General features: G+C 43.3%; 1 protein-coding gene across 2 annotated transcripts in view; it reads right to left on the bottom strand.

Annotated features, from left to right (window-relative positions):
- The window catches only part of ctif (CBP80/20-dependent translation initiation factor), a 216,500-nt gene that overhangs the window by 34,374 nt on the left and 160,722 nt on the right, over positions 1–21,404 (bottom strand). For both annotated transcript variants that reach the window (XM_084324355.1, XM_084324356.1), the window contains one exon: positions 736–1,381. In XM_084324355.1, coding sequence (XP_084180481.1) covers positions 736–1,381 — 646 coding nt within the window. The remainder of the gene's footprint in view (positions 1–735; positions 1,382–21,404) is intronic.

Here is a 21,404-nt window from a genome sequence, read left to right as displayed (position 1 = left end):
GCCGCGCTTCCTCTGAACCAGCAGCATTCCTGCTACCCCCCCCCCCCCCCCCCCCACCAGCCCCTGTGTTGCGGCACGTTGAAGGATGTGTTCGTTAATCCCCGTCTTGCTGCCTGCGGGGCGTCCCGTGCGTGGAAACAAACGGACCCCTCCACCCGGGTGGTAATGAGTTAGGTGTTACACAGGGGGGGGGCTAGCCTTAGCGCACGCAGCGGACAACATCAAGACTGTTAGCTGGTGCTGCTTACCAAGCAGAAAGAGAGACATTGTGTGTGTGTGTGTGTGTGAGAGAGAGAGAGAGAGAGAGAGAGAGAGAGAGAGAGAGAGAGAGAGAGAGAGAGAGAGAGAGAGAGAGAGAGAGAGAGACAGATAGCGAGAGAGAGGAGTGAGAGAGAGATAGAGGGAGATACAGAGAGGGGGAGAGAGAGAGAGAGAGGGGGAGAGAGATAGATAGACAGATAGAGAGAGGGAGAGAGAGAGAGAGACAGATAGAGGGAGAGGGAGAGAGATAGAGACAGATAAAGAGATAGAGAGAGGGAGAGAGAGGAGGCGGAGGAAGGAAGGAGAGAGGGAGGGGGGGGGGGGAGAGAGAGGGATCAAGAAAGATAATGCTAAGTAACTGAGTATGTATATAACAAGAATGTTTGTTCCGTGTGTATGAGAATGATAGTGTGTGTGTGTGTGTGTGTCCTGGCTCCTCTAATGCTGAGTGACAGGTGTTAAGCAGCTTTCTACCTTGTCCTTTAGTCTCCTCCTCAGCCTCTCCTTGGACGACTGCAGCAGGCTAACCGTGGGCCACTCCGATTGGCCCTCGATCGACTTCCCGCTTCCCGGAGGCCGAGGGGGGGGGGACTCCTTCTGATCGGCCGGCGGGGGGCCGTTCCAGGGGCCCGTCGTCCCGGACCGAGGCGACTCGCCCCCGGGGCCCTTGCCGAGGCCCTTCCCGGCGTCTTTAGGCCCCTGCGGTGCTTCTTCGCCCGGCTCCTCCTCCTCCTCGTCTGCCAACCTTACATTCTCAGTCTCTTTGTCTTTGGTGGTTCTAGGGGGAGCCCCTTTCTCGGCCACAGGGTTCGTCTGTCCCGGCCCCGGTCCCTTCTGGCTGCTGTGGTGCCAGCGGCGGTTCTGGCTGTACCCGTGGTGGGGCGGGGGGCCGCCCGGGCGCTGCCCCCCTCCTGGGTGCTGCTGGCGAGGGGGGCGGCCACCATTGTTCTTGCCGTCCCCCGACTGCTCTGTGGAGTTCTGCTGCTGGTTCGGAGACTTCTGCTGGGATGGATCCCTCTGTTGCTGTGGTGACTGCTGTTGCTGCTGCTGCTGATTCTGGTTCTTCCCACTTCCTCCTCCTCCTCCTCCTCCTCCTCCTCCCTGTGACCGCTGCTGTCTCCTGGAATGAGAACAGGTTTGGGTTAGCCACATGGCCACGGGGCCCTGCCTGGCATACTGTCTCACCCCTGGGCCCTAGTTCTCTCTCTGCTCCGTTCTGGGCACGGACTGACTGACCACTGACACTGGGACATCCATCTGTTCTACCCTGCTAAAGCTTCTACCCTCTCTCTCTCTCCCTCTGCCTCTCCTCCCTGGAACTCACAGGAGCTTGGCTCTACAAAATGGTTCCTGTCTGGTCCTCTTGTCGGTACAACCTTAACTCTCTCTCCCTGTCTCTCCCTGTCTCTCCCTGTCTCTCCCTCTCTCTCTCTCTCTCTCTCTCTCTCTCTCTCTCTCTCTCTCTCTCTCTCTCTCTCTCTCTCTCTCTCTATCTCTCTCCTCTAGTCACTCTCTCTCCTCTAGTCACAGTCGGCTGCCTGCTCCTCAGTATATTCAACCCAGTTCTATTCTGCCTCCTTCAAGATAGCAACCAGTGTTGAAAAGACTGGGCCATCTATTAATGCCCCTCTGGCACCATACCACCACCAGAGACACCTATCCTCCACTGAGCACCCACCCCCCCCCCCCCCCCACACACACACACACAAACCAAACGGTCTTCTTACATATCGTTAGCCTCATACGATAATTGCCTAAGTCATTTTTAACACTATGATCGCCGGGAACGAGTTTTCACGTCATTCCGAGCCATGCTCATTCTGCCGAAGACGCCGTAACTCGTCTTTGATGTCAATATTTCAAAAATCTGTCATCGAAATCATATTTCCTTTCCGGAGCCCTGAGACACACTGCTGATCTCCTCTCAACTCTCTAGCGGTTCAAGAGCGCCATCTGGTGGCCGATCGGCAGATCGCCAACCGGATATTAACCTTTGAACCGGTAGTACTCATCCAAATGTGGTCCGGCCACTCGCTATAGCTCCCGCGACTCCATCTTGAAACACTGGATAATAGTTTATTGAGCCCTAACTCAATAAACAACGTTATTTGGACGTATATACTATTATACAACCTGGAAATGGATCGGGCATTTCTACATCCCATAATAGAAAAAAATCTGTTCCACGCTCATCTGCCAGCGGCGCGAGGAAGCCACGGTAAGATTCAGCGTTATTTTCTAACGTATTCTATACTAACTGATCTGATGAACATATGACCCACTCTGGATGAATAATCTAACGCTGCCCACGGAATTATAAACGATCCCCCGCCCATCCGGTCATCATCAGATCATACGTAGATCATTCTAGAAGTACATCCAGTTGAAACTTTTTATCTTGCACAGATTCCTACCAAACTGTATTTGATCATCAATATAATGCATTTAGGGCTATAAATCACGTTCTGAAGAAAGCTGCAGAAAACGATAAAAACATACTTATACTTTAGACCATATTTTAGTATGAATATGTGAATGAAAAAGTTTAACGTTGCTACACCCTGAACAATACAGATAGGACATTGAATGGGCCATAATAATGGCAATGTAGCAATAGAATTTAAAAAGTTATAGCCCTGCAAAGAAGGGGAACTTCTCCATAGACAAATAGAGCTGGCGAGGGATGGTAAATTATGAATTTAACCCATGGCGATTAAAGTGTTAAATATTTTTGGAAAAGAAGAAAAAACACATTTTCCAGCAAATGTGTAAGAGTTTAAAATGTATATTTAGAAAATAAGTTCCACAAGGTGTATCAACAAGTTTGCAAAAATACAAAAACACAACAAACATTGTGTAACCAAATAAGGTGACTTTTAAAAAACACATGTCGTGACTTAGGCATTTTTTCCTCTTACATACATACAGTTGTTTTACTTGCCTAAGTCATGCGATCGGCGTCTGTGTATGTACAGCAACGTTAAAATTCACAAGTCACACGAGTGAGTTAGGCAGATGGGTATTTTTTTTTAATTTTTTTTATGTAACAAGCGTTCTGATTGGCTGAAGACATAGGCACTAAGCCAGGGCGATGCAGCAGTGTGAGGAGAGTACAGTGAGGCAGAAATCTCAATTTGGCAAAGAAATTACTTAGGCAATTACTATCGTGTGAGGTTAACGATATGGACGCACAGTGTGGCCTATTGGTATCCTGTCCCGCATGGGCTCCACCTGCTCCCGTAAAGGCTGTCCATCCTGTGGCTGTAATAGCTCGACAGGCAGCTGCCATATGGTCCAGAGGATTAGCCAAGCTGGTGTGTGAGGAGGACGCAGCCCATTATCCGACTCATAGCTTCGGTAACCAGCGGCACGTCTCTCAGGCTCCCCCCTTGAAAAACGGTGACGGCGGCGGCAGCGGCACACACACACCACCACCACCGCGGCGGGCAATCCTGTTTCAACCGTGACGTCACGAGGTCGATGACACGTGCCGCACAAACAACAGCAGCTAGCGTTGAAATCGCTTTGCGTAAAAAATTGCGTACCAAATGATCACCGTTTCGTTCATTTCGGTTGTAGTGATAGTGGAATCTATTTAACCCTCGCACCGGAGAACCATATAAGTTCCGTTTGGGGATTTCTTTGGACGGCCCGTGTATTTGCAGTTGTGAAGTTAGCCCGCTCACTACCACACTAGAGAAAGTTAACCTTTCACTACCACACGGTTAACCGTCTGTAGTGTGGCAGTGAAAGGGTTAACCTTATGTAGTGTGGTCGTGAAATGGTTAACCCTTTGTTGCGTGGCAGTGAAAGGGTTAATCTAAATCACTTGGGAGTGTGAATGTGACACATCTAAATCACAATAAACGACTCAACCTCGACTGTCTTTAACTATTTAACACAACACTCTAGTTTACCATCTTTAGATAATCACGTTTGAAAACATTGTTCCTCTGAAATAAAATGGACTTATATGGTTCTTCGTCTGATATATACTAAATTGATAAATGTCATATAGCTAAGCTGTGTTTTCCTTTTCAGACTTTTTCTTTTTAATATTAGCCAAAAAAAACATTGAAATAGCTACATATAGCAAACCATTGCAAAGTCATCAGTCTACTGCACAAACTAATTGCACTGTATCTAAACAGTGATAAGGAGGAGGAACACTGTGCATACCTACCTTAGTTAGTTATCTGCCCTCAAGAACGCTACGGTCATCCACTACAGGTTTACTAGACATGCCCAGAAACCAAAAAAGGATAGGAAGTATGGCTTTTGCCAACTATGCCCCAAAACTATGGAACACACTACCAACACACATCAGAAACGCCAGCTCTATACACATTTTTAAAGGAAAATTAAAAACGTACCTATACAGTCTAGCTTACAAATAGTTATGGCTTGGAAAAACCTGATGGATCCATGAGGCTAGGATAAGCCTTGTGGACCCAACTTTTTAGATGAAGGAATGGGTACAATAGGAGACACGCCTCCAGTTTTTCAAAAGTTTTTGACACGCCTCAGCTTCTGAGCTGAAGGCGTGTTTTTGCGGACCTCCCAAACTTTCAAACTTTAGACTGTTTTCTTTATAGGTTTTTCTTTTTCTTTCTTTCTACCACAATACACGGCCACTGATGGATCCATGGGACTTGGTAAAGCACTATGGACCCAACTATGACCACTGATAAAAACGTAACTACACTAGCGTTATAAGAGCTAAACATTGCTACCTACAATACAAGTGCATTGGTTTAGTGCACTTCCGGTTGCCACTGAGCGGAAATGTTTGTGCGGACCTGTTCTCCCAAACTGGTAAGCAAATGACTGTTTTTACGTTATTTTCATTTTTACGTTACTATTATTATTATTATTATTATTATTATTATTATTATTATTATTATTATTATTATTATTATTATTATTATTATTATTATTATTATTATTATTATTATTATTATTATTATTATTATTATTATTATTATTATTATTATTTTTTTTTTTTTAAACATTGATCTTAACTGATCACTATGACTTTATTGCTTTTATCGTTATATATGCCTATAATTGTGTACAGCACTTTGAGCTACATGACATGTATGAAAGGTGCTTTATAAATACTTACTTACTTACTTACTTCCGATACCTACTATTTCAAACCTTAAACTTTTTTTTTTATCTACTTTTTCTCCCCATTTTTCTATTTTTCTCCCATCCCCAATTTCGTATCGTCCAATTCTACCCTCCCCCGTCTCGAACGTTGTTAGACCATGCCTCCCACAAGCCGGCTGCAATGTGGACGAAGCCTTGTATCCCCTCCGGTACTCGAGGAGGCAGCCGTCGCATCTGTTCACCTGCACAGCACGCTCTCTCAGTGGTGAGGGTCTGCGTGGGAGGGACACGCTGCCCCCGTCACTTCCTGATTCTACTGCGCAGGCGCACCAACCGACCTGTAGGAGTCGCTGTCCACAACGTCCGATCCCCACCCACCAGCTTCCCACCTCATAATACTGCCAATTGTATTAGTATGAACGACCAGCCAAGCTGATAGCAACGCCGAGAGCTGGGCTCGAACCCAACATCTCCTGCATTGGTGGCGAGCGCCTTGCCCACTGCGCCACCTAGCCGCCTTCAAACCTTAAACTTAAACTGGAAAGGCCACTGAGGTTTCCCTCATTTACAGTCAGGTTGAGTGTACATACAGGAATAAGCTAAATAAAAGAGCTTTAAGGACTGTTGGAGTACATTCCATGAGCTAGGGGCATCATAGCCAAATGCAGATGTACCCTGTTCGAAATATTGTGTCCGTTTACGTTACTATGCTTGAATAAATTGTAATGAACCACAATGACCTAAAGGGATGTAAAAACATTTATCAATTTAAAAAATGTTATAAGATGAAAATAATTAGAGAATATGAAGACTATGAAAAGGATTAGACTCTGGAGTTATCTTTTGCTTATCTTTTGCTTTTCTACATGTTTGATTGTTCATTTGTTGCTCGTTTTTGTTCTAGTTGTTTTGTTTTGGATTTGTTTAAATTTGCATTTTAATGCAAGTAATGGTTGTATGCGCCGACCATCAAATTTACTTTATTTAATTGGATAGGGGGCAGGTATTAATAAGAATTTATTCTTCTTCCTGCTCCTTTTCGCTTATGGGTGTATTTGATTATAATAACTAAATGAATTATGGGAATTTGTAATGTACTATGTAATACACTACCATGTGCAAAAAAAAAAGAAAAAAAAGGAGAATATAAAGGATTAGGACTTCATGGACTTCAGGACTTCTTCTTCTCACAACTAAATCGTCCGTTTTGGTAAACAAATGTAGTGCTGAAAGTATACACTTTGACTGCTGTTTTGACAGGGTTAGGGTCTTTACTCTTGGTACCGGTCCAATCGGGCTTAAGAGGTTAATGAGGTTAATTGAAACATGAGCAGTCACCAACCTTCTTCTCTAGACTAGGGACCAAAGTTATCAGTCCTATAATACGTTAGGTGGAAAATGTGTTGCGTTAGCACCCTTGATTGTCACTGCTTTGTAGTATAGCTTGTATATGGGCTAGTTACCCATCCTTTGCATTTCCTTGTTCATTCACCTCAAACATGAATATCCAAACAGCACTCCTGTTGTTTTCCTCGTCAATCAAAACTGGTCGTTGAGGCTCTGCACTTGCGATCTTCTACAAGCTAACAACACTGTGACAAGACCCGCAAACTATTTTCAAGTCAAAGATACGAGAGACGAGGGGGGGGGGGGGGGGGGTAGAGAGAGAAAGAGCGAGAGAAAGAGCGAGAGAGGAGAGAGAGAAGGAGAGAGAAAGAGAGAAAGAGAAGGAGAGAAAGACAGAGCGAGAGAAAGAGCGATAGTGAGGGAGAGAGAGAAAGAAAGAAAGAGAGAGAGCGAGGGAGGGAGGGAGAGAGAGAGAGAGTGAGGGAGAGAGATAGAGAAAGAGAGAGTGAGAGAGAGAGAGAACGAGAGAGAAAGAAAAGAAGAACAGCACTGTGAGTGAGAGGAGGAGGAGGGGCTGTGTGTGTTTCTGTGGTGCCTTTTCTCGGGCGCGAGAAAAATGCAGGCAGCTGGTATCGATAGTGCGGCAAATAAGTATGAAAAGCATTTGAAATATTCTGAATGGATTGGGGTCTCTGTGTCAAATACTCCCACACGTCATGATGATCGTGGGGCGCGGCGTGTCGACGCAGCTGCTCCCGACCGTGTTTACTGTTGACATGTTTTCGACCGGAACGCAGCCATCCTGCCTCGTGGTCGCGGCGCCCCTGGCGCACATTATGCAAATCGCCGTATTTTCCGTAATGGTATGACGTCAATGGGTCGCCCCGGCCCTGGCGTCTTAAATCACAAACACCCGTCGCTCGGCTCGTGAGTCTGATCCTACGGTAACATAAAAAAGGAGAGCGCTGACAGCGCGCTAGAAAGATCTCGTCCAAAGATTTTATGAAGAAAGAAATGAAACTATGCAGTTTTTTTTGGCGTGCTTTCTTTTGATGAGTCTTCCATTCAATCGTGCCACAGTAATAAGGCAAGAATGCATGCTCCCAGATCAAAGGCAGGGGTAAAGTGAAACGGCACTGAGATCCCATTCACACGTAATCCCCGTCGAAACCAGTGGCTGCCAGCAGATATGATGAGTGCTCTCAGAGGAGATCTTAACTGGTATTACTAATGCTATATTTCAATGCTTCTCTCTCCCCTTCCATTCTCTGTGTCTCTCCTGTCTCTTTTGCTCTGCGGCGCTAAATTAGTGAGGTGTGTGTGTGTGTGTGTGTGTGTGTGTATGTGGCACATCTCATGTCCATTGCAGTCGCCGAGGCACACATGCACGTCCACATACCCACACACACACACACACACACACACACACACACACACACACACACACACACACACACACACACACACACACAAACACACACACACACACACACAGACTGCTGACCTATATTCACAAAGGAGACCAGCCCCTTCCTCGTCTGCCTGCCTTGTTCTGTCTATCTGTCTCATTCTGCCTGTTTGTCTTTCTGTTTGGCCGTCCGTCTGTCTGTCTTTGTGTAGCTATGGCTCCTAATGAAACTATAGGTTAGCATAAAGCTATGGATCTTAATAAACCTATAGGTTACCGTATAGCTACAGTATGTAATAAGCCTATATGTTAGTGTATAGCTATCTAATAAGCCTATATGTTAGTGTATAGCTATCTAATAAACATTAGCCAGATGATTTCAAGAAAATAAATTAAAAAGAACCAATTATTTTTTATGCAGTCAGGCCACTGAACTTAGAAGCAGGCCAGGCCAGTGTTTCTAGTTGCAGCAGCGCAATAGTTAGATAACCTATGTGGGGAACAACCAGGAGATCACTGCAACTCACACAAGTTGGAGAACTATCTCTCTCTCTTGCTCTCACACACACACACACAAAGGGAGCTGCATGTGATTGGTGGAGGCGGGACCCTTACAAAAAACTGTTGTTGCTAATCATTGACACATGCTAGCTTGTAATAATCCCCCCCAGAAAAATCTACTTTGCATTTGATATATTGCAAATACTGTATATGCCATCACACACACACTGGCATTTAAAGGGTTAGAATTATAAAATGAATATGTGGTGTTATGATCAGGGCTGAAGTTGAATAAAAGATTGAATTTTTTTTCAATCTGACATTACAAAAAAACTGAAAATCCATCAAAATCAGTGTTGTTGCTAATCATACATTATGCTAGCCTGTTTTTTAACAATAATTTGTGATGCCATCACAAACACTTGCATTTAAAGGGTACAAATACAATTATTCCTGCACCAGAATGCAGGAAATTAAGTCTTTGTAACAAAAAAATTCCTGGTGGGGGACCCCAAGACCCCCTGCTTAAAAAGTGGCCTGACTGGGGCTATATTTTGCACTATATTTCCTGGCCTGAATGATTTCCCCAGTCCGGCCCTGGTTAAAAGCCTCCAATGCTTATTAGTGTGTGTGCGTTTGAACGTTTGCATGTTTCAACCATACATTTCCATTTATAAAAAAAATATATATATATATATATATATATTTTTTACCTCCTATAATAGTTATTTGGGGGTCGCGGCCTGAAACGTTTGGGAACCCCTGTGTTAGCGTATAGCTATCTAGTAAACCTATATGTTAGCGTATAGCTATCTAGTAAACCTATATGTTAGCGTATAGCTATCTAATACACCTATATGTTAGCGTATAGCTATCTAGTAAACCTATATGTTAGCGTATAGCTATCTAATACACCTATATGTTAGCGTATAGCTATCTAATAAACCTATATGTTAGCCTATAGCTATCTAGTAAACCTATATGTTAGCTTATAGCTATCTAATAAACCTATATGTTAGCGTATAGCTATCTAATACACCTATATGTTAGCGTATAGCTATCTAGTAAACCTATATGTTAGCGTATAGCTATCTAATAAACCTATATGTTAGCGTATAGCTATCTAATACACCTATATGTTAGCTTATAGCTATCTAATAAACCTATATGTTAGCGTATAGCTATCTAGTAAACCTATATGTTAGCATATAGCTATCTAATACACCTATATGTTAGCGTATAGCTATCTAGTAAACCTATATGTTAGCGTATAGCTATCTAATAAACCTATATGTTAGCTTATAGCTATCTAGTAAACCTATATGTTAGCGTATAGCTATCTAATACACCTATATGTTAGCATATCGCAAGGGATTAAAGCAAAAAAAATCTCCTGACTGAACTTTTTTTCAGGCCAAGTCATATTCTTATTTTAACCTCCACTATATATATTTATCTAATAGCGTTAGCGTTTTAATGGAACTAGATCATTTTGAACATCTTTTCTATTGCCAGTTTGCTTTTACGTATTATCAATGCTGTTTTCTTTTTTTTATATTTAATTTTTTTATTATTTTTTAAACATACACATAAACATAAACATAACAACATAAAATTAGATATACAAGCATTAATTAACAGTACACCTACAATTAAATCACCATTTGAATAAATGTATTATACAAGAAATATACCTAATACTTGCTATCTAATACCCTACACACAAATTATGCTCTCGCTCGCTCCCCCCCCCCGGACCCCCACTTGGATAATCCATCCATTATCATTCGCTCCTTACCAGGCACTACAATTCATATGCTAGCTTTTATTCTCTCCACCACTTCTAACCACATTGCAATTTTGGATTCACTGACACCTCCTTGCTGTAGATATTTCTAGATAAATCACATCGAGATATGTAAGAATCCAAACCTTCCTACACATTTTTTCCGGTTGAAACCATCGTGATGCTATCAGCTTTTTAGCCGCTGTGATACCTGATACTAGGGATGCCCCGATCACGTTTTTTGCCACCGATACCGATCACCGATAGTCTTGAGCCATATCGGCCGATACCGATCCGATATGGATCGTTTTTGATAAAAAAAATGTTTTTCTTTTCTTTTATATAATTTTTTTTTAATAAAATATATATATTATATAATCATACTTGTAGTTGTATTATCTGCGAGACATTGCCACCACGCAACAAGTCAAAATGCTCGCTATCTGCAAACAGCTCCACTGTCTGTGTGTACTCGAGTAGCCTCCAGCTACGGCCAGGATTCTCCGGAGCTGCAGCTGGACCTATTGATCACATTCAACATGCCCTCAGCTCGAATACGCATCGAATCAGTGTCATAAGACATTGATATCAGGAGCTATCTGTAGCTACTGCTAGCCGGCTAGATAACGTTAAGACAAGGCCTCAGTGAACTATTTAGTTTAATGGGACGTTTCGTTTTGAACAGTGAGCTAACGTGAGCTAACGTGAGCTAACGTGAGCTATCATGCACTACTGGACTTGCTGGAGCATTTGTTGATATCAGGAGCTATACCGATAGTACAGTATATAGTACAGCCGGCTAGATACCGTTAACAATGCCTCATGTATTAAACTAAAAGTGAATAGTTGACTGGGTCATTTTGTAACGGTAGCTAACGTTAGCTCACGGAGGTCCTAGACTAGACCTGTGTTTACATGGGTGCGGGAGGGGCTGGAGGAGGAGGAGGAGCAGACGCCGCAGTTCCATGTGTCTGAGACAGAACTCAGCGAGTGAGATCTCCGCTAAGAATTGGATCATGTTTTTCAATCGGTTTTGACGATCGGCGAAAATAAAGCATTATCACCGATCACCGATCGCATATTTATACTGATTATCGGCCGATAACGATCGGTGGCCGATCGATCGGGGCATCCCTACCTGATACCAAGTCATATTCTTATTTTAACCTCCACTATATATATTTATCTAATAGCGTTAGCGTTTTAAGGGAACTAGATCATTTTGAACATCTTTTCTATTGCCAATTTTCTTTTACGTATTATCAATGCTGTTTTCAATTCATTAAATTAAACTGATTGCAAGGGGTGACTGACTTTGTCACACACAAATCTACATACTGTAACTTTTCAGCATAGTGTATACCGGTAGTTCAAATTCAGTATTGTGTATAGTTCAAATTCAGTATTGTGTATAGTTCAAATTCAGTATTGTGTATAGTTCAAATTCAGTATTGTGTATAGTTCAAATTCAGTATTGTGTATAGTTCAAATTCAGTATTGTATATAGTTCAAATTCAGTATTGTGTATAGTTCAAATTCAGTATTGTGTATAGTTCAAATTCAGTATTGTGTATAGTTCAAATTCAGTATTGTATATAGTTCAAATTCAGTATTGTGTATAGTTCAAATTCAGTATTGTATATAGTTCAAATTCAGTATTGTGTATAGTTCAAATTCAGTATTGTGTATAGTTCAAATTATGTATTGTGTATAGGGCAAATACAGTAAAACGATAGCATTTTAAAACTCTGTCCTGTAACATTTTATATGTTTAAAGAGAATGTAGCGTATATCAGCCTATGATTTATGGTAAAGTCGATTCCCTTCTTCAGATGACTTTGGTATCTCTCATAAGAAGACTGACTCCAGAGTGGAGGAGGAGGAGGAGGCTGTAGCAGGTGTAGTGGCTCTGACTCCAGAGTGGAGGAGGAGGAGGCTGTAGCAGGTGTAGTGGCTCTGACTCCAGAGTGGAGGAGGAGGAGGAGGCTGTAGCAGGTGTAGTGGCTCTGACTCCAGAGTGGAGGAGGAGGAGGCTGTAGCAGGTGTAGTGGCTCTGACTCCAGAGTGGAGGAGGAGGAGGCTGTAGCAGGTGTAGTGGCTCTGACTCCAGAGTGGAGGAGGAGGAGGAGGCTGTAGCAGGTGTAGTGGCTCTGACTCCAGAGTGGAGGAGGAGGAGGCTGTAGCAGCAGGTGTAGTGGCTCTGACTCCAGAGTGGAGGAGGAGGAGGAGGCTGTAGCAGGTGTAGTGGCTCTGACTCCAGGAGTGGAGGAGGAGGAGGAGGCTGTAGCAGGTGTAGTGGCTCTGACTCCAGAGTGGAGGAGGAGGAGGAGGCTGTAGCAGCAGGTGTAGTGGCTCTGACTCCAGAGTGGAGGAGGAGGAGGCTGTAGCAGGTGTAGTGGCTCTGACTCCAGAGTGGAGGAGGAGGAGGAGGAGGCTGTAGCAGGTGTAGTGGCTCTGCCTCCAGAGTGGAGGAGGAGGAGGAGGCTGTAGCAGGTGTAGTGGCTCTGACTCCAGAGTGGAGGAGGAGGAGGAGGAGGCTGTAGCAGGTGTAGTGGCTCTGACTCCAGGAGTGGAGGAGGAGGAGGCTGTAGCAGGTGTAGTGGCTCTGACTCCAGAGTGGAGGAGGAGGAGGAGGCTGTAGCAGGTGTAGTGGCTCTGACTCCAGAGTGGAGGAGGAGGAGGAGGCTGTAGCAGGTGTAGTGGCTCTGACTCCAGGAGTGGAGGAGGAGGAGGCTGTAGCAGGTGTAGTGGCTCTGACTCCAGGAGTGGAGGAGGAGGAGGCTGTAGCAGGTGTAGTGGCTCTGACTCCAGAGTGGAGGAGGAGGAGGAGGCTGTAGCAGGTGTAGTGGCTCTGACTCCAGAGTGGAGGAGGAGGAGGAGGAGGCTGTAGCAGGTGTAGTGGCTCTGACTCCAGAGTGGAGGAGGAGGAGGCTGTAGCAGCAGGTGTAGTGGCTCTGCCTCCAGAGTGGAGGAGGAGGAGGAGGCTGTAGCAGCAGGTGTAGTGGCTCTGACTCCAGAGTGGAGGAGGAGGAGGCTGTAGCAGGTGTAGTGGCTCTGCCTCCAGAGTGGAGGAGGAGGAGGCTGTAGCAGCAGGTGTAGTGGCTCTGCCTCCAGAGTGGAGGAGGAGGAGGCTGTAGCAGGTGTAGTGGCTCTGACTCCAGAGTGGAGGAGGAGGAGGCTGTAGCAGGTGTAGTGGCTCTGACTCCAGAGTGGAGGAGGAGGAGGAGGCTGTAGCAGGTGTAGTGGCTCTGACTCCAGAGTGGAGGAGGAGGAGGCTGTAGCAGCAGGTGTAGTGGCTCTGACTCCAGAGTGGAGGAGGAGGAGGCTGTAGCAGGTGTAGTGGCTCTGACTCCAGAGTGGAGGAGGCATAATGCAGGATATGTGTTTTCTGACATGCGTTTTCAGTATAGTTCAAATTCAGTATTGTATATAGTTCAAATGATGTATAGTTCAAATTATGTATTGTGTATAGTTCAAATTCAGTATTATTGTATAGTTCAAATGATTTATTGTCTATAGTTCAAATTATGTATTGTGTATAGTTCAAATTATGTATTGTGTATAGGGCAAATACAGTAAAACAATAGCATTTTAAAACTGTCCTGTAACATTTAGGACAATAGGAGCATGGGGGAGAAATGGGGGACCCTGATGTAAACAAGACAAACGTCTTTCTCTGGTCTGCATCCCCTTAACAATTGTGTGTATTGAGCTGTACTGTATTGTACCCATTCTGCAATCTGTTAATACAATTTTCAATCAATCAATCAATCAATCAATCAATCAATCAATCAATCAAGCACTCGTGTTTTCTGACATGCGTTTCTACTACTGGATCTACTGCCTGTTCATGGTCTATGTATGCTGAAGGTCGGTCAGACCAAGTTTAAAAGAATAAAAGTGATTAAATCTATTACTTGTGTCCTGTAACATGTATATGTTTAAAGAGAATGTAGCGTATATCAGCCTATGATTTATGGTAAAGTCTATTCCCGCGGGGATGAGTAATCTCCGTCAAAACATCTCCTGACTGAAAATTCTTTTTCAAGTCATTCTTATTTTAACCTCCACTGTATATTTATATTTAATAGCGTTAGCTAAAAGGAAAAGACAACCCATATCAGGGTCTGACGGCACTACAACTACATTTTCATATCATAACAACAGGCTGAGACTCACCGGTAGAGCCGTTGTGCCGCCGCTAACCCTTCGATAAGCTTTGTGGTCCGGGCATAAATGTGTCCATAAATCCATTTTGTTAGATCTCATCCAACACTGTCTGAATGTATCTTGCGATTATTATACATTTCCGACGACAAACTATTAGCGCAATCCGGTCTCTCAAGTCGCTGCGTCCTGCCGATTGCTCGCCAATGACTATGCTTGGCGCGGCCGCGGTAGGAAAAAAATTCCCTTTTTCATGATATTTGACGCCTGATTGGCTCAGGTTAAAATCCGCCACGACTCCGAATCAAATGACGGAACTCCAAATCAAATTGACGGATATCCGTCTCAAGACGGAACGCTTTAATGCCTGCATATAGCTATCCAGTAAACCTATATGTTAGCGTATAGCTATCTAATTACACCTATGTTAGCGTATAGATATCTAGTAAACCTATATGTTAGCGTATAGCTATCTAATACACCTATATGTTAGCGTATAGCTATCTAATAAACCTATATGTTAGAGCGTATAGCTCTCTAGTAAATCTATGTTAGAGCGTATAGCTATCTAGTAAACCTATATGTTAGCGTATAGCTATCTAGTAAACCTATATGTTAGAGCGTATAGCTATCTAGTAAACCTATATGTTAGCGTATAGCTATCTAGTAAACCTATATGTTAGAGCGTATAGCTATCTAGTAAACCTATATGTTAGCGTATAGCTATCTAGTAAACCTATATGTTAGCGTATAGCTATCTAGTAAACCTATATGTTAGCGTATAGCTATCTAGTAAACCTATATGTTAGAGCGTATAGCTATCTAGTAAACCTATATGTTAGAGCGTATAGCTATCTAGTAAACCTATATGTTAGAGCGTATAGCTATCTAGTAAACCTATATGTTAGAGCGTATAGCTATCTAGTAAACCTATATGTTAGAGCGTATAGCTCTCTAGTAAACCTATATGTTAGAGCGTATAGCTATCTAGTAAACCTATATGTTAGAGCGTATAGCTATCTAGTAAACCTATATGTTAGCGTATAGCTCTCTAGTAAACCTATATGTTAGAGCGTATAGCTATCTAGTAAACCTATATGTTAGCGTATAGCTATCTAGTAAACCTATATGTTAGCGTATAGCTATCTAGTAAACCTATATGTTAGAGCGTATAGCTATCTAGTAAACCTATATGTTAGCCTATAGCTATGGCTCCTCATAAACCTATATGGAGCAGAAAGACATGGGGTCATTGGTGAGGTCCTGACCGCTAGGCTAGCTGGCTACAGCAGGCGTGGAACGTTCCCTTTCCTTCCTTCCTAATGTTTACATGGTGTTAAATGGACGTACGCTGCTCGTCTCTTGTCATGTGACAACGTACCAGGACTGTGGAAGGACACACTGCCACGAAAGGACAACACACACACACTGTATGATCGCCATCGGCCCTGCACGAATACAATATTCCAACATGCAGCGTCCCAATCGCTTTCATATTCTTTTAGGTAAATATTTTCGAACAATAATGGTTCAAATCACACGAATGGCACACATGAATAAACACACCCTGTGTGTGTGTGTGTGTGACAGGCCCCTAGAGCAAACTACATCAGCCATATCTCTGTCCATTGGGAATTATTGTGACAAGGAGCCCAGCTACAGAGATCTGAGCAATCATGTCTGAATGCTTCTGCTGTATGTAGAGTCAGACACACACACACACACACACGCACACACACGCCTACAGACACAGACACATAATACAAGGCCAGACACACAACTGCTGCCATATTTTCCCCTTGTACTCCAGCATGCAAACACACATCACGACGCCCCCCCCCCCCCCCCCCCCCCCACACCTCACCCCTAAACAACCTTCCTGCTCCCACCCAGCAGCACTTAACCTTTGGAGCCTCCCGTGAGAAGCCAACCCACCCAGGTTTCCACTCATAAAACCACACACACACACACACACACAACAACACACACCCTTTCCCCCTGTAGTGTGAGCGACACTAATCGTGGGGCTTGCTCTCACTGACAGCTTCAGAATAAGACATCTCTCTTTTACTCTCCCCCCTCTCCATCTTCTCTCTCTCTCTCTCTCTCTCTCTCTCTCTCTCTCTCTCTCTCTCTCTCTCTCTCTCTCTCTCCCTCCTTCTCCCTCCCGGTGGGTCCGACCGTGGCATTCCTTGGTCTTTATTGATGAGTTGACCCCTCTCTCTCTCTCTCTCTCTCTCTCTCCTTCCACCCCAGACTCTAGGACACATGGTTGCCTGTGGAGCTACTCAACAAAAGCGAGTGTATTTTGGAAATATATCGAACCAGAGAATTGCTTTGGTGTGTTGCTTCTCCAATCCCAATCCTAACTGCTGTGCCGCGTGTGGCTTTTATGTGTCTTTTATATATACACATATTTCACGTTTTATTTGGGAGATGTTTTTTCATGAATTTTAATCGAATCTAATGGCATCCTAGATAACACTGGTCAGTCTCTGGTATCTTATTCCAAATTTCTCATAATTGGGATTATTCTTTATTTTAATTGTATATATTTTTCTAAAATAAATACATTTAAATTTGTATATATCTTTTATAAAGATATATATATATATATTATATATATACATACTTTTTTAAGTTTACTTTTATTAATCCCCTCGGGGAAATTCATCCTCTGCATTTGACCCATCCTGACTATTTTAGTAGCAGTGGTGTAGTGGGGCAGGCAGACACACAGTGGGGCAGACACACAGTGGGCAGTGGGGCAGACACACAGTGGGGCAGACACACAGTGGGGCAGTCACACAGTGGGGCAGACACACAGTGGGGCAGTCACACAGTGGGGCAGACACACAGTGGGGCAGTCACACAGTGGGGCAGACACACAGTGGGGCAGATACACAGTGGGGCAGACACACAGTGGGGCAGTCACACAGTGGGGCAGACACACAGTGGGGCAGACACACAGTGGGGCAGTCACACAGTGGGGCAGACACACAGTGGGGCAGTCACACAGTGGGGCAGACACACAGTGGGGCAGACACACAGTGGGGCAGTCACACAGTGGGGCAGACACACAGTGGGGCAGTCACACAGTGGGGCAGACACACAGTGCAGCAGTCACACAGTGGGGCGCCTGGGGCCCAACTGCAGTTGTAACACCAGTACCTTGGTCAAGGGCAACGGCAGGAGTATTATATACCAAGCATGCATGTCTTTTATGGTGTGGGAGGAGACGGAGAGAACCCAGAGGAAACCCACGGAAACATGGGGAGAACATGAAAACTTCACACAAAAAGGCTCCCTGCTGGCGTTTGAACCCAGGACCTTCTTGCTGTGAGGCAACAGTGCTCACCACTGCACCACTGTGGGGTTTGAACCCAGGACCTTCTTGCTGTGAGGCAACAGTGCTCACCACTGCACCACTGTGGGGTTTGAACCCAGGACCTTCTTGCTGTGAGGCAACAGTGCTCACCACTGCACCACTGTGCAGCTCTTTATCATATCCTTGAATTTGTTTTGATTACCATCTGATTGGCATCCAACCAGAGTGCAAATGTAACAGTAAAGTGCAATAGTAATATACAATGTACAGGTGATTAAACTGGGTATAAAATATATAAATTAGTACTACTGAGTAATATAGCTAATCAGGTGTACAGTATGTACAGAGTTGTAGTATTAATATGTACAGTTATACAGCAATAGAGACACTATGGTAGTAAGTCATACTGGCCAGCAGCGTAACTGCTGTAGTATAGTAAGAGTGGGTAGGGACATGCTTATTGTTTATGTTTATTATGATGACATACATAAACTTGCCTTGCCTGCTTGTTATTGTTTAAAGGATGGTGTGTTTACTGGGGAAAAAACTAAAACAGAATGTATCCTGAAAAAGAGTGGGATATTAGGGTGCTTGTGGGAGTGCCTTTTCAGAGGGTTTCACACCAAAAAGGGATAGAATAACCATAGAAAAAAAACAATAAAAGAGAATAAAGAAAAGCCAGAAACTGAACCCCAGCCTTTACAGCCTGACCCCTGCTCCTCCTATCGCTTCAAACGCTCTGTAGTAAAAAGCTGGACGATAACCAACCGGTCTGCTGTTAAACCGTGATCTACTCAAACTCTACCGTCCTGAACTATGAATGAACACAATACTCTTGACTTTAGATAATATAGTTTGAAAACAAGGGTTGGTTTTTGCTTCGAGGTACTCGAATGCCGCTGCAGTTGTCACTTGAGTCACATTTTCAATATATATATATATATATATATATATATATATATATATATATATATATATATATATATATATATATATATATATATATATATATATATATATATATATAAATTAAAAAAGAATTAAAGGAAAGGTGAATGGCCAAGGCAGACGATTTAAGGCCAACACAATAAAAGCAGACTAACTATTGTACCTTGTGAGAGAACAGCGTTTGGCACTATCAAAACCCTCCAAGTTAGATTGGAAAAAAAGATACCCTCTGCTGCCGTTCCAGTCCTTGAAAAAGTTCTTTGAGCTGAATTGAGATAAAAAAAACAAACAAAAAAACACTAAAAAATCAAATCAAAAGTTCAAAAAATGAATTAAAAAGTTCCTTGGGAGAATGTTGTAGGTCATAATCTTCTATAGCACATCTCCGTTCTCATGGTGTGTGTGAGTGTGTGAATGTTTTATAGATTAGATTAAAATGTATTGTCATCATGTCAAGTACAGTACAACGAAAATAAGTTTGGCATTCAACCACAGTGCAAATGTAACAGTAAAGTGCAATAGTAATATACAATGTACAGGTGATTAAACTGGGTATAAAATATATAAATTAGTACTAGAGTAATAGCGCTAATAATATGTATGGACATAGCTGTAGTATTAATTAAAGTTGTGTACAGTGATACAGGTATAAAGACACTATGGTAGTAAGTCATACTGGCCAGCAGCGTAACTAGTAAGAGTAGGTATGGAATATGTCCAGATAGAATCTACAGATTTGTAAAAAGGATTATATGCAGATATGTACAGATGTTTTTGAGAATCGATACAGTCGACATCACAAAACACAATATCACCACACTGTGAATGCATGTGTTCTAGACTGTAAATAAACACAATATCACCACACTGTGAATGCATGTGTTCTAGACTGTAAATAAACACAATATCACCACACTGTGAATGCATGTGTTCTAGACTGTAAATAAAGCACTAGGGCTGCTCCATTATGGCAAAAATCCTTAACTATACAATATTCAGCATGGGATAACGTCCGTGTGAACGTATACATGAACAAATTATCTCTTTTTTGCATGTTCGACGGAAGAAAGTCACTGTCAAATGACCATAGTATTGTCTCTATAGCTATAATATAGATATAGCTCTCCAAACATAGTGACGCACAGTGAAAATATGCTATGGAAACCTGGCGGGTTAGCTACAAGGATAAGGCTAATGGCCGGTGCCCAATGTGTTAAACACGATTACTCATTGATTTCAGAACACCATATGATGACTGAATTTGTTTAACCTTTCTTCTGGACCAAAGGCTGCCTTTCTGTCATCTTTTACAGACGTTTCAAAATAACTGGGGAAACGTGCCGTAGCTCCTCCCTCTCGGCATGAGCTGAAACTACCGTTTGGACGTAAAGGAACACGCCAACTTTTTGGGAAATTAGCTTATTTTCCATCTACCCTGGAGTTAGACAAGCAGGGCACAGTGATTTCATCACCTCAAAAGCCAAGTTTTTTTTCTCTCCATGTGGTAAACACACAGGTCACAACATTTTGGTCAGGAACAGGTCAGGAACGTTTTGGAGTTGTATTTGGAAGTGTATTTCGTTGGGAACTAGGCTACACTGGCACACCTACTTCCAGTGAATGACACTAAGCTAGGCTAATGGAGCGGCTGTTCCCTAAGCCTAATGCATGCACAGAGAATAAAAGGGTATGTATTTGCTTGGCTAACTCCAGGGTAGATGGCAAATAAGCAAATGTCCCAAAAAGTTGGCGTGTTCCTTTAACACTTTGGATGCCAGCGGTGTAAGCCATCCTTGTACTCATTGGGCCACCGCTTTAAGAGATAGGGATGCGTGGCAGTGTTTGCAGGGCTATATCTATATTCTATATTCTAGCTATGGAGACAATACTATGGCTCATTTGACATCAACTATCCATCGTTCAACATGTGAAAAAGAATGAATTTTGAATGAATGTATATGTTTGCATGTTATACGGTGGTATTGTATAGTTTCAGAGTGATCCTGGCTAATTCCTGAAAACGGCACTATGGAGCAATACGTGCATTTAGCTAAAAGCGTTGGCGTTGCTCGCCTGGACACACTATATTTCCAGTTCAAAGTTATATAATAGGTATTATGTTTCATCATGAATGCATGAAAGGGGGGGGGGGGTAGTTTTTTGATGCTTTTATCGTCAGCAACGGCATACGTTTTGGAGTACGTTACATATGATCGTTGCGATCGATGTGAAATCATGGTTGGATCAAAGTAGAATTGATGTCATATAGTCCTTAACTTTACGAGGAGGTATCCCAAAAAGAATATTCCAATTGACTGATCGCGATTTCCAGTATTGATGTCCATTGGGTCCCCAACATAATCCGGCACAACACATGCATCGAGGAGCATTGGATGGGTTTCAATGTGATCGGGTGAACCGCTAGACTTGCCTGAACCAAAATGCTGCGCCCGGAGGGGTTTAGATGTAACACACGGTGTGCAATAAGGTTTCAAAGGGTGGCGATACTGCCACCTCGCAGGATGCGGCCGGTATTGCACTCTAGC

Source organism: Notolepis coatsorum (genome assembly GCF_963971535.1).
Source record: "Notolepis coatsorum genome assembly, chromosome: 11".
Lineage (NCBI taxonomy): Eukaryota > Metazoa > Chordata > Actinopteri > Aulopiformes > Paralepididae > Notolepis > Notolepis coatsorum.
This window is presented reverse-complemented; position numbering and strand designations above follow the sequence as displayed.